Source organism: Anabrus simplex, chromosome 8, assembly GCF_040414725.1.
Source record: "Anabrus simplex isolate iqAnaSimp1 chromosome 8, ASM4041472v1, whole genome shotgun sequence".
Classification (NCBI taxonomy): Eukaryota; Metazoa; Arthropoda; class Insecta; order Orthoptera; family Tettigoniidae; genus Anabrus; species Anabrus simplex.
The window spans coordinates 228,514,518-228,529,586 of NC_090272.1; the positions used below are offsets into that span (position 1 = coordinate 228,514,518).

A 15,069-nucleotide genomic window follows, 5' to 3' on the forward strand; every position below is an offset into this window, starting at 1 on the left:
TGGTTGTCTTGGGTCTCACCTTTCCCTGAGCATCCACTGGAGCTTCTTTTTGCAGTAACAATTTGGCTACTTTTAGGTTGCCATACTTAGCAGCAAGATGCAGCGGAGTAAAGCCTTTCTTCGTAGTAGCAGTCAAGGAAGCACCGTTGTCCAACAAGACTGCAGCAACCTGAAATAAAGGAGCATTAAACAGGAGTTAGGAATTTTAAAATATTCAATATGGTATCAATCACACAGAAATTTCATAATGCCACGTTAAATTATCCGACAGTGATGTACGGTTAAGTGGTACTAAGCAAGGAAACACAAGGGAGAAATTTTTCCACGTTGGGAGCACCAGGCAAATGCTGGGGCTGTACCTTAAATAAGGCCACGACCACTTCCTTCCCACTCCGAGCCCTTTCCTATTCCATCATCACCATAAGACCTACCTGTGTCGGTGCAACATAGAGCAACTTGCAAAAAAAAAAAAAAAAAAAAAAAATCCAAAGAGGTGCATACTACAGTAACCAAGTTGCTAGATCCAAACTATTTCTGACAGGTGTTTTCACATCCTCTTAATCTCAGAAGTTACCAAGTCTCCAGTCTGTATTAAGTTCTAAAGAGGGTCCAGCTGGAACATTTTTGAATATACAGTAGAAGTCCATTATAGCGAGAATTCGTAACAGCGAAAAATTTACTCGCTATAATGGATTGTCGTTATACCCGATTTTTTATTTTTAAAAAGTTGGCAAAATCTCCATTAAAATCAGTATGAAACGACAGTCAGCTTGCACAAAACTTGCATTTTCATGGATAATATCCACTCTACAGCTTACTTGTTTGTAATTTTTCGAAATCTGATATTACGTGAAAGTATGTTTAATTTCATTCTGAAAAATTATAGTACCGTATTTCTCCGAATCCAAGACCCCCCCACCTTTTACTTAAAATTTATATCAGTCTTAAAAAGTGCTTTTTAAAATCATATGAATGCCTGTCTTATACAGTACACATTTTAGACTATTTTCAGACGCCGAACATCGGCTTTAGTTATGGCGTATTACTTTTCAGCTGCACAATTATTCTCTATTTCAGCAGGTTTAATAACCATTAACTTATAATTGGCATCATAATATCGAAGAGAACCCCTTGAAAATTTGCCAGCAATACCTATTTCACGCGTCTTGACAATACAACGATTCATCAGGAAAATATTCTCACTTACTATAAAACTTTTACTTTCACTCAGCGTCAAATATAACTGGCTGCCACTACACGCACGTCTCACTTGCTGGCTTCGGCCAACTTCAGCGGCTAGCGATGTATAGGCCTAATTGCGGACGTTGAAGGTCAATGAACGAGTTTATTGCACAGCGGTATGGCAATTCCGCCCTTGCGTTTTTTGGGCACATACTTCGCAATTTCATCTGCGACTTCTTTAAAGTGTCCATGTTGCGGACCACAAATGTATTTTTTTGTGCAATACGCAAACGCCGAATATTGGCTTTAGTTAGGCCCATGCCGTATTTTCTTTCAGCTGCACGATTATTCTACATTTACGAGTGTTTATTAACCATTAACTTAAAATTGTCATCATAATATCGACGAGCACCCGTTGAAAATTTGCCAGTAATATGTGTTCCATGTATCGTTACATTACGACGATCCATCACGAAAATATTCCTGCTATCTATGAAACTTTTACTAAGCGTCAGGTACAGTGAACGCGTTATAACTCTGCTACTGAGTAGCTATGGCCTTTCTAAGAATTCGAAGACTCGCATTTTTTTATGCCTTTCTGCAGATTTGAGAAACGATTGTGTAGAGAGGCTAATATAATGTCATTCTCTCTTCACTATTTTCCGAGATCCAGCAACATTACACATAGGCACTGAACAACCGGTCGCCGTGGGTGAGCGATGTATAATGGGAATGGGGGGGCGGGGAATAGTACCGTGGTTACTACGGTAGTTGCCAAGGCTGCGAATGCAATATGACCCTTGATATTTCACATAATATTCTGAGGAAAAAATTGTCGTCTTGGATTCGGAGAAATACGGTATCACTCCAGAGGCTTCTGTGGCAAACATTTCCGTTTTCTTCTTCAAACAGTGCCAACTAACCTAACCACACATATGTGTTTCGTGAAAACGCATTTCAAATGTATGCAGAGAAATGATAACCTCCTTGCTAAAATTTACATGGGAATAGACATTCCGAAATTGAACTAGACACGAGAAAATATAAACCATCCTCTGAAATTAGTGATGTACTCTGCCACATCTAGAGGTGTATCGCATTCTTACTTAATTTCAGTATATAACATTAAAATTAAGAAACCGTTTACTTCAGCGTTTATTTTTAACGAGTTAACAACTGCTATCGGCCACGTTATTTACGCATTTATTACGAAAACGCCTTATCCTCTTTCAGTTCGAATTTCCTTTAAAAAAACAGCAGTCGGCGGGTGTTGCTAGGCTAATCAACTCCAACATCGCCTTCGAATGTCGATGAGAGAGCTCGCAAATGCACATAGCGAGAAAACTATTCTGTACCGAAGATGATGGATCGCATTTTGTGGCAAACATTTCAGTTTTCTCATTCAAACAGTGTGACCTAACCTAACTTAACTGTACTATATTTATCGTGAATACATACAGTATTTCTAGTGCCAGTAGAAAATACTCTTCTCGCTATAAATTTACATGATAATAGCCTTTCTGAAATTAAACAGACACGAGAAAATAGAAACCAACCTCTGAAATCAATTATGCATACTGCCATATCTTGAAGTGTATTTCATCCTTAATTAATTGCAGTATTTAGCATCAAAATTAAGCGATTGTTTCCTCAGCCTTTATTTTTAACGAGTTAACAACTGTTATCGGACACATTATTTACGCATTTATTACGCAAAAAGTCCTGTTTCATCGTGGATTTTCTTTACGGAACAGCAGCCGACGGGTTTTACTAATCGACTCCAACATCGCCTTCGAATGTCGACGAGAGAACTCGCTAGTGGACATAGTGAGGAAACGATACTGAAGGAGATTGATCGCATGCGACATAATCGCTGGGGTGCATAAATATCGGTAACGGAAAAAAATTGCTCGTAATAACGGACGCGTCAGTGATAGTGCTCTCGCTGTAACCAAAGGATAATACACAGTTTAATATAGGAATTTTGAAGGGACTGGCAAAAATTATTCTTATAACGGGGTTCTCGTTATATTCCGTACTTGCTATAGCGGACTTCTACTGTACTTTCATTTACTAGGATCATAATATTCTAAAACAGGGGTGAAAAAAAGTGGACATCCACATGCGCCGGGCACGTAAATTAATTCCACGGACTCTTAAGATTCCAGTAACACGGGTGACAGAATTTAAAACAAAATCACTGAAAAATACATTCTACAATGTATGTTTCAAATATTTTACGCTTCATAATATCTTGTGATTTCCCTCCCTCTCTCCAGTCATTCCACTCATGACTGAGTATCGTGACCCAAGGCCTTTGTTGTTTCTTTTATAAGCTGATGCCATTCTGTATGAACTCGCCTTTTCCAGACAGTAATTCTCCATGGTAAGTCCATGATCTCTCTTACTTGATCAACCCACCTTTTTGCGACCCGTCCCCGTGACCCTATGTCAGAAACGTTTCCTTGGAAAATTACCTTTTCTAGGTTGTCATCCTCTCTTCTCATTAAATGACCAAAGAATTGCAGGATTCTCTGGTGCACACTTGGCATAGACTTACTTGTATTCCAATTTCCCAGATGACAGAATAATTTGTTCACCTGGCTGTTCACAGTACTTGCAACATCCTTCTCCAACATCACATTTCAAAGGCGTTGATTCGGTTCTTATCTTTAGCTTTACTGGTCCAAGTTTCACATCCATACAGGAAGATTGAGAACATAATCGAATGGACTAATCTTTTCTTCGTATTCATAGATATTGCTCTATGTTGCTAGATCTTTAATTTTTCCATAGCTGTACATCCTACAATGATGCGATGTTTGACTTGTGATGTCTATTACACAGTTATAATCCCAGAAGTTGGACTTGAACTTTCTGATATACATGCGTGACCAGTTACATGCATGCTAAGGGCTAGAAAATCAATATGCCAATGGGTAAAACAAGACAGGTTTCTTTGTTTGAATACCCTATTTAAAAACTGTAGAATAACTCCCGTGAGTTTTAAAGTTACATTAAAACACCACTGAGGATTTCCTATCTAACACAACTACTAACTTCATCCTGCCCCTCCTTGGCTGCAATGTGCAATGGTGTGTACAGATCCTTGGTTGTGGCATCCACTGCAGCACCATGTTGCAGCAGCAGCATCACGATGTCTACGTTACCCAGACGAGATGCCACATGCAATGGTGTCTGTTCTTCCTGAAAACGAGAAACATTACACTTCAACAGAATAGTCAAATATGTCCTTTGAAGAGAATAAAAGTTACGTATTGCTGTCTTTAGAGAAAAGATCACACAAAAATGATACACAGATTTATAATAAATTCAGTTCCTGAATCAGTTCTTCTGAATGATAATTTTGAGTACATGTTTTTACATTTTTGCAAGTATAACTGACTGATATTTTTAAAGCTAGTTAAAATAACTTCCAGTTTTTTTTAGATAATTAGTAGAAAGTTAGGCAGGATTATCTATTTTTTAATTTTTTTTTACAATGTGTTTTACGTCACACTGACATGGATATAGTTAGCGTCAACTCAAGTCCTAAGCGGTCCCTTTGATCTTATATCAGTAATCAACTGAAGAACTGAGGAAAATATCCTGCATGTGAACACTTCCCCTCTTTCCTCCTCACAATCTCTGTTCAAGTCCTGAACCTAGCAGGTAATGCTAGGGGCTTTACGTCGCACCGACACAGATAGGTCTTATGGCGACGATAGGATAGGAAAGGCCTAGGAGTTGGAAGGAAGCTGCCGTGGCCTTAATTAAGGTACAGCCCCAGCATTTGCCTGGTGTGAAAATGGGAAACCACGGAAAACCATTTTCAGGGCTGCCGATAGTGGGATTTGAACCTACTATCTCCCGGATGCAAGCTCACAGCCGCGCGCCTCTACACGCACGGCCAACTCGCCCGGTAGCAGGTAATGAAAGCGGCGTTTATAACATATATAACATCAAAAGGACCGCTCAGGACTTCAGTTGACTCGGAGTATAGGTTTTACGGTGACAAAGGGATAGGATAGGACTAGGATCGGGAAGGAAGCGAGCGACCATGACCTTTATTAAGGTACAACCCCAGTATTCACATGGTGTGGAAATGGGAAAGCACGGACAGCCATCTTCAAGGCTGCCGACAGTGGGGTTTGAACCCACTATCTCAGAATGCAAGCTGATAGCTATGTGACCCCAACCATGCACCCACTCGCTCGGTAGGAAGGTGGATAGAAACACAGGCAGGGACTACTTAAGAGTGAACAGTAGAAAGAAAGACAAGCATGAACTCTACATCTTCCACTTCTGTTGATTTCACAGACTGACTTGTTTCTCATTAGTCCCCGTTAGCTTCCTCCATGAATTACTGGATTCAGATCTCAAGACGCAGACTAAAACCCAGCAGAGGGAGTTGAATTTCTTACGGTCGGAAAAAAGTCCAACTCGCACTCCATATCATACGATCAGCATTTAAAAGATCTCTCGTGACACATTCGGTGTTTATCTAACGAAATTAATTAAAACTCAACCACTGACTGCACATGAGAGATCCTGATTACTATGCCATCTGACAGAGTAAAAAGAAACATCAAAATTGGCATGCAGGCAGCCTAGATGTGTCAAATCAACATGCATGCGCATGGTTAAAAAAAAAATCCGTACTATTATTATTACTCCCAGTTCATCAAGATCTGGTTCCCGTTAGTCCTCAAAAAAATGAGATTAATGAGACGAGAGTCCATCTATGAATATGACGTGAAATTGAGGACTTTTAACTTGTTTTGTTATACTAAAGGGTAAAGCATACAGATCTGTACACATGGTTATGAGGGTGTTTAGGGGTTGTAGTAATGATGTAAAGGAGAGGGCATATAAGAGTCTGATGAGACCCCAAGTAGGGTACAGTTTCAGTGTATGGGACCCTCACCAAGATTACTTGATTCAAGAACCGGAAAAATCTAAAGAAAAGCAGCTCTATTTATTCTGAGTGATTTCCGACAAAAGAGTAGCGTTACAAAAATGCTGCAAAGTTTGGACTGGGGAGAAAGGAGACGAGCTGCTTGACTAAGGGGTATGTTACAAGTTATTAACCTCATGATTTTTCCATATTGAAGGTTATTATACAACAATACAACAATAACAAAGGTATTTTATTGGTTCACCTATTCAGTACTATCCACTGTTATGTGGTTACATTTATAAACAGTTATAGATCCATAGAGGGCCTCTAGAAAAGGCGAAACATGTACCGTGAAGCTCTATAGCTGTTTATAAATGTAACCACATAACAGTGGATAGCACCGAATAGGTGGAGCAATAAAATACCTTTGTCATTCTTATATAAATGGTATATTCCCAGCGTTCAGTGGAGAGATGGCGTGGAATGACATTAGTAGATGATAAGTTTGAGTAGTGTCTTTAAAAGTAGCAAAGATCACAATATGAAGATAAAGTTGGAACTCAAGAGGAAAAATTCGGGCAAATATTCATTTATAAGAAGGGAAGTTAGGGATTGGAATAACTTACCAAGCGAGCATGTTCAATAAATTTCCAGTTTCTTTGGAATCATTTAAGAAAAGGCTAGGAAAACAACAGGCGACTGCCCCAAATGCAGATCAGTAGTGAATGACTGATTGATTGACTGACTGACTGACTGATTGGTTTTCATGTTTGTCCTTTTGTCTCACAGTTGCTCCCTACAGCTATATAAAAAAAGTCATTGTGTTTACTCTTGTGTGTATTCCTCTATTTCCTAGCTTCTTATCTATGACAGACATCTTTGTACATACTCCTTTTCCAATATTTATATTTGCATTTGCTAAAATATTTTCTGAACTGGGAGAGCATGAAAGTGAGTGGCAAAATATATGATATGATTATTTATAACAATTTGTTAATTGTATTCATTACATTGGTCTAAGCTCAGATGACCGAGCAGGTACACCATGTGAGCGATAATATGCCTCCTCGGGGAATTATGGTGAACACTGCTCTGGTATAAGGTCCCACTGTGTCCCTGAAGAGACATTATATAGACCAACTTCAATAAACCATGAAACTGAGTGGAGTTAATGCACTACAACTATAGAGCCAAAAGTTCCGCATTCGGCAGACAAATGGTTTCAAAATCCACCGTCCGTTGTCCTGAGAATCATTTGCTGTGATTTCCCACATTCACTTCGAGACTAATACCGGGACAGTTCCTATTCACAGGCCACAGCCGATTCATTCCATCTCCTTACCCAATTTCATTCACCATCGTTTATTTCATCATCATTCGCTCCTCAACTGAGGTTGGTGTCGGGAAGGGCATCCGGCCGTAAAACATGCTGTATACATTTGTTTCATCTCATTCTCGACCCTATATCAGAGAATGGGACTAAGGAGTAGACATGAATAAATGTACATACTTAAATAAACCATGAAGGTTTCAGATATAAAACTTCAAACCTGGGATATTCTTGGTGAAGGTCACTTAGTTTGGTGCTCAACTATCTCCCACCCATCGAGTCCAATTTGTGTCCGCCTCAGATTTTATGCAACAATTAGCTTGTTTAGTCCCCAAAGATCTGTACGGTACCTAAAAATGTACTGTGTGTAAATCAGATTCAATCAGTCATCAATGATCTGCATTTAGGACTATCGCCCAGGTGGCAGATTCCCTATCAGTTGTTTAGCTAGCATTCTGTTTTCAAAGACCTTGGAAATTTATCGAACATTTCCCTTGATAAATTATTCCAATCCTGCGGCTGCTCCTCGTCCTGTAAATGAATATTTACCCCAGTTGGACCTCTTGAAATCCAATTTTATCTTCATATTATGATCTTTCCTACATTTCAAAGCTCCACTCAAGCTTATTTGTCTACTAATATAATTGTTAGGCAGGAAAAATTATGTACTAGAATAGAATAATAGCAGACATTACAATATTAAGAGTTAATAATGAACAAATGGCATTCAATTTCTATGGATAAGAATTCGATGTCTTGCGAAATTAATTTCATATTTGCCAAAAAACATTCTAAATAGCAATTTTTGCATATCATGTTTAGTATACGTTCTTAAGAGGTGCAATTTCTATGAACATCCTTCATCTCACTCTCTTTCATTCTCTCATACATTCAACCTTAGTCAAACTGTTTTACACCATTTTAAATATTTACTCATGTATAATACATACCCTCGCCTTGGCATCGACCTGTGCCCCATTACGTAAGAGGATTCGAATGATGTCCGTCTGGTTTGCTCGAGCTGCCAGGTGAAGAGGAGTCTCTCCACGGACTGTCGGTATGTCGGGATTGGCGTTGTGTTGAAGTAAGTAGATTACGATGTTCATACAGCCCATGAAGCTTGCCACATGGAGAGGGGTTAGACCAGACTGAAAGTGAGAAATTAGATCTATTTAATTTGATTTTATTTGATTTGCTATAATTTTATTAAATTAAGAATATCAGTTTTTAAGTTAGAGTCCATCTTTAGGAACTGTACTACCCATCTCTACTACCCCCAGAAGAATGGGTTGCCTCCTCCGCCAGCTCCACCATACTGAATCATATTCTCCGCTTTTGCTGCCGGTGAGGTCTTCAATAGTTACCTGAGCTGGGACCCTTTACCAGATGTTACACACTGGGTCAGTGTGCTCTGGGACTCACATAGGCAGGGGCTGCTACTCCCTGGGCAGGGCTGCCTCTAAGAGGGTTTGGTTTGAGACCAAGAGTGGAGTTCAACAAGGAAGTGCACTGTCCCCACTACTGCTCATCACTGTTATGGACAATATAATGAAGAATGTCGAGGAAAAGTTAGGTGAACTGAATACAGTGGCCTTTGTTGATATCATTATTTGGAGTGAAACAGAAGAGAAAGTACCGACCAGATTCAACGTATGGAAATCCTAGTTCCTGGAATATAACCACATCAGCGAGACCAAGACAGTGGTGATGGCAGTCAACAGAGAAGGGCGTCTAGCAAGCATAAAACTAGGAGACCACTAGCTAGAGTGTGTGGATAGTTTTCCTTACCTTGGAGTGTAATCTCCAGTGATAATTTGGTCAAAAAGAAAATTACAAACAGAGTGCAAAAGGGATCAGAATTTTACCAACAAGTAAGAACACTTTTATGGGATGACATGATTCCAAAACCGGCCAAACTGATGATGTTTACCAGCTATTTCATACCAATATTGACCTATGGTATTGAAGCGTGCACCCTAACAAAAAGAGATTCTTCAAGACTGCAAGCATCAGAGATGAAATTTCTTAGATCCACCATACAGAAGACCAAGATGGACAAGTTAAGAAATGAAGAGGTGAGGAAAGAAGCCAGAATAAAAACATCCCTATTAGACTGAATCGGCACATCCAGACTACAGTGGTACGGGCATGTGATAAGGATGGAGCCTACAAGAACAGCCAGAAAAAGTTTGGAAAGACAGGTGAAGGGGAAAAGACATGCAGGAAGACCTAAAACCTGATGGATGAAGATGATCAAGGTTGATCTAGTTACCAGAGGATGGACAGTGGATGATGTTCTCCATGACAACTTGTGTATGGACAGGAAGAAGTGGAAGAGGCTCATTAACAGTACCTGGGAAACTGGAACTGTACAATGATGATGATGATGATGATGATGATGATTTTACAAGAGAGACATGAATTTGGAAATCAAACTGCCTTTACTTGGCTCTATTTTTCAGGTCAAATTTACAGTACGGGAGTGAAAGTTGGGTGAACTCTGAATTCAACTGCAACCAAAATCTGTCCAGATATAGCCACAAATACAAACACCTTTCAGGGAATTACAATGTGAAATTTCAAGAAAGAGGTTGAAATAAAAAATCATCAGCACATTTTTGATGTAAAAAATAATTTCATTCATTTGTTGAAGAATGAATTAAATAATTTTAACATTTTCATCAAATGAAAGATTAACGCAATTATTGTGTATAAATGATGATATGATTCTTCCATTAGCCACATCAACTTAAACAGATTAAACACAATGTTTTGTGTATTTACATAGTAGTTCTGGTGATGGTGGTGGTGATTATTGCAATTAAAATTGCATTTACAAGCACAAGTGTGAAACTGTTTAGTGACTATTATATCAAAGGAAATTTCTAGAAGAAAAAAGTAGAAAGTAGGCTTCTTATGAACAAATTCACTGTGAGGTAATTGTTCATCTATCTATGTTTCATAGATAGGAACAGTAACACATATGACATATAAAATATTGTGGGGAATACCTCTGTGGTAGCTTCTATGGATGCTCCGTACTTGAGTAAGAGCTCCACCACTTTGATACGGTTCTTCTTACAGGCAATGTGAAGTGGAGTGAAGCCGTTGAGAGCTCGTGCATTGGGATCTGCTTTGCGGTCCAGCAGAAGTTTAGCAACACGTACGTGACCACAGTGGGCTGCGACGTGCAGCGCTGTGAGGTAATCCACCGTCACGTCGTCGACAGGAGCTCGGTGGTACAGCAGGATACGAGCGGCATCCACGTGATCCCCTTGAGCTGCCATGTGGAGTGGTGCTAGCCCATTCTGGAACACAATCCAGCACATAACATAATACATTATAACGATAGTGTCATAAAGGTTTATATGTGTTAAAATAATACCGTGTGATTATTTGTATGATCTGAACAAGGACAAGCTTAATGTTGGATGGGGTCTCAATGAATTTTAATTACCATATGTGTCTCAGGAAACCATGTCCCTTTTCCTCAGAAATTATCAGAAATGTCCACACCAAATTATAGGGCAAGAATAGTCATGTTTTTTGAAACAAAATATGAGGCATCCCTTTATATCTGTCATCATTCCCCACTTTTTTAAATAATGTAATAACTTTAACTCTGAATTACTAAAATCCAAAAGAAAATCCATGGCCTGTTTCCAGTCATTCGACCGGGTCAGGAATGGAATTAATGAAGCCCCCATCTAGCGGTGAGGATAGGAATCGTGTCGGCTGCCGAAGCCTGTCGCATTCCTCTGGGGCAATGATTAATGAATGACAGATGAAATGAAATGATACTGGAGAGTGTTGCTAGAATGAATTATGACAGGGAACACCGGAGTACCCGAAGAAAAACCTGTTCCACCTCCACTTTGTCCAGCACAAATCTCACATGGAGTGACCGGGATTTGAATCACGGAATCCAATGGTGAGAGGCCGGCGCGCTGCCGCCTGAGCCACGGAGGCTCCCAACTTAACGGAACCAGTTTCCAAATACTTGACCTAGTGTGCCAGGCGACAGGTGATGACTCACACAAGGCCTATGTCCAAGTCCATGTCAAGCTTAACTTATGTGCAGGCCATGAAAAGAGGGTAATCTATTGTCTTATTGGCCAAAGAAGTTTGACTAACGTAGGATAAATGAAGTAGTTTAACCGACTGGCAACAGCGAATATCCCTCCACTTGCAAACTCTGAATTACTAAGAATGTTAATTATACAACGCAGTCTTCTTATTTCCAATGCTTCAAATGGACCTGGAAAACATTTCCCCATTAATCAAATTCTATTTCCACATAAATGCAATTGTGTTTAAAATACATAAAACTCAAAAACAGAAGAATAAAATCATATATTCTTGTGATAAGGATCAGGAAGTACACTTCATGTCTTCATGAATGTATTCAACAAAATGAAACATACTCAACATTTCCATTAGTGTTCACAGTAAAACCTGGATCATTCTGAATAGTTTTCTAGTAGAATTACTGGAAATGATTTACAGTGATGGTAATCTCACCTTAGTTTTTGAGCGGATAGGCGCCTTGTTATCGAGTAACATGTCAACAACTTGGTCGTGTCCCGATCTCGCTGCACAGTGCAATGGCGTCAGTCCGTCACGAGTTTTGGCATCGATGTTGGCACCCTTCGCTATCAGCAGGCAGACCATGTTAAGTTTACCCCATTTACAGGCCACATGGAGAGGAGTAATGTTGTGCTGTGGAAAAATAAACAAAACCACTATGTTGATGAAATGCATGACTCTCTCTTAAAGGAACATGGGACATTAATAAAAAGTTACAACCCTAAATCTCAGTATGTAATACCATATTCTTTACATTTTTGCCTGTTTAGAATGATATGATACATTAGTCTAAAAAAAGGGGAAAGAGAGAAAATAGTATTCTCGTAAGTCCCAAAAAATATATGATTGATAAAATATAACATCTGCTGAGACAAGATGTTTGTAATAATTTTGTAGCAGCTGCATTTACATTTCATGATATTATGAAGTAAAAAAAAAACAACCCAGTATATGAATGTATATAACTGAACACAATGTAATTTGCTGATGATCTTGTGAACTGAAGAAAGAATTAAAGAGAAGTGCAAGAACAGCTTGAAGTTAGTAAATGGGAAGATATGTTAATTATGTTTTGCTCGTAGTTTAACGATGGGATAGGAAATGGCTAGGACTGGGAAGAAAGCAATTAAAAGCTTAATTAAGATACAGCCTTGTGTGGAAGTGGGAAATTATGGAAAACTATCTTCAGACCTGGTGATGTCAAGAGTTCAAACCCACTAAATCTCAAATGCAAGCTTATAGCTACACAAGTAACTCACTCGGTAGGAAGAGGAAAATGGCTGCTCAGAGGCAAGAAGACTCCGCACCAGCTCACAAGGCAAGGAAGACACAGACCTGGCTTTTGTAAGTTTCCCTAAACCACTAGCCTCCAAAGTTGTGGGCCCCCTTCCAGTTCCAACTGTAAACCTCTTGACTACTGTGTAAGGTGTAGTCAATGCAAAGGTAAACACAAAGCATCACACGTCCTACAGGCATCCATCATAGAAGTGATAATGAACAAACAGGTGAAACCTGCCCGTAGCTCATTCAGGTCCACATTTAGGAGGCCATTTCAAATAATTTCATTCTATACGTTTGTTATCTACTACCTTTGTACCAATTTCCATAAGAACATACTCAATTTTAATTTACTCCAACTAGTTACTTTGTCAAGATTTACGTTGACAGCCTTGTATGGGTAATAAACTTCAAAAAATTATGTAACAAATCTAGATAACTGTTTCCTTTTTAAATTACTAAATTCTAGCCAGTTGTTCTGTTCAAAGGAATCTTTTCTATAACTAGATTACCAGTATACCATATTTTTTCCTTTTCAGTATTCTAAATATTCAGTCATTCAACCTACCGTTATTCCTAAATATGTTTTATTATGTTTACCGCATAGCATGAATAATTTTATGATAGTGCTTTTAATAAAACACTAGGCATTAGATCGAAGATAATGAAAACCTTACCTTGGCAGAATAATTTATATCGGCCCCTTTCTCAAGGAGCAAATTGGCAATATTCTCGTTCCCATAGTGAGCTGCAATATGAAGAGGTGTGAATCCACTTTTTGAGGTCACATCAGGGTTATGATCACTCTGCAATGAAAGATAATAAGAAAACAACATTAGAAAGAGAAACTAGTTCCACTGTACAGCCATTGATATTGTCTGATGTTAAACAACTCAGACGTGCACAACTGAGTTCAATGAACATTGTTTGAAACATCTGAATCGACTTGCTCATAATTTGGTCAGTTGATTTATGTGATCAACCATTTTTGTCTACCATGTATGGATTTTTTACGAAGTTAATGTGAAAGTATGGGAATAGAGTATGTTAATAAATGCATGCACTTACAAAAGCAAAATAAAAATTGGTTTCATGTCCATGATTTTGCCATAAAGTTATTACTTGATTACCTTTATAATTCCTAATACTGCCTTTTTCACTTTCACTCAAAGTTCCTCCTGGTACATATCCTCTTGTGGCTACCATCTCACATAAAGATTTGGTGAAGCAGAGCTCAAAAGGGTAAAGTAATGCAGTTGTGGACAAGGAGTAACAATGCTGCATACCAAGTTAATTATTGGGAAATAAGAAAGAGAAGTTTAGTTTTCCACGGTATATTGATTGCTAAGTGAAAATGTAGAATTACCGTAAATAATATTCTGCAAAAAATATTGTGGCATACCCAATTTTCCTCTACTAATTTCATGAACGTGTTAACTTATAATATGATCTGAGAATATGGAACATAATTAACTGTGCTTCTGTATGCAATAATAATAATAATAATAATAATAATAATAATAATAATAATAATAATAATAATAATAATAATAATGTTATTTGCTTTACGTCCCACTAACTACTTTTACGGTCTTCGGAGACGCCGAGGTGCCGGAATTTAGTCCCGCAGGAGTTCTTTTACGTGCCAGTAAATCTACTGACACGAGGCTGTCGTATTTGAGCACCTTCAAATACCACCGGACTGAGCCAGGATCGAACCTGCCAAATTGGGGTTAGAAGGCCAGCACCTTAACCGTCTGAGCCACTCAGCCTGGCACTTCTGTATGCATGTATGTAGAGAAAGAACTAGTTAGTGACAAGTTCATTTTATTGGGTTAACCACACCGAAATCTGTGAAAATCAACTTTTTCACACAATGTTTTCACTGCAGATCTGTGTGACAGGAATTCATAGAACAAATGTTTAATTACTAGCCTGGGAATAAGCATTTTGCCCACATTCCCCAGGTGTCTAAATTGTTTCTAAAGGTCCCTAAGATTCCAGTAACATGGGCGATAGGATTTGCAAGAAAATTGCTGAAACGTTTACGTTCTGATATGAACGTCTCAAATTTTTAAAACATATTATTTTGCGATGTCTCTTACATAGTTATAATTCTCTGATACACATGAGCAACCAGACACATTATGTCCTTTTCCCCTCTAGGAATCTTGGTTGACCAACAAGCACGTACCGAAGCATGAGAGCAGGCAACGTTGCATCATTTATAAGTAGTTGTCTGCCGTCTCTCATTTGCAAGTTTTGTTTTGGAAATTACATATAAGTTTGTTTC

The 15,069-nt window shown here is 38.7% G+C and overlaps 1 protein-coding gene across 7 annotated transcripts in view; it reads right to left on the bottom strand.

Annotated features, from left to right (window-relative positions):
- LOC136879031 (ankyrin-3) overlaps window positions 1–15,069 on the bottom strand; it is a 682,638-nt gene that overhangs the window by 167,764 nt on the left and 499,805 nt on the right. For all 7 annotated transcript variants that reach the window (XM_067152757.2, XM_067152756.2, XM_067152753.2 and 4 more), the window contains exons 6-11: window positions 13,454–13,582; window positions 11,934–12,131; window positions 10,424–10,720; window positions 8,363–8,560; window positions 4,243–4,389; window positions 20–169 (exon numbers count right to left, since the gene is read on the bottom strand). In XM_067152757.2, the coding sequence (XP_067008858.2) occupies window positions 20–169; window positions 4,243–4,389; window positions 8,363–8,560; window positions 10,424–10,720; window positions 11,934–12,131; window positions 13,454–13,582 (1,119 nt within the window). The remainder of the gene's footprint in view (window positions 1–19; window positions 170–4,242; window positions 4,390–8,362; window positions 8,561–10,423; window positions 10,721–11,933; window positions 12,132–13,453; window positions 13,583–15,069) is intronic.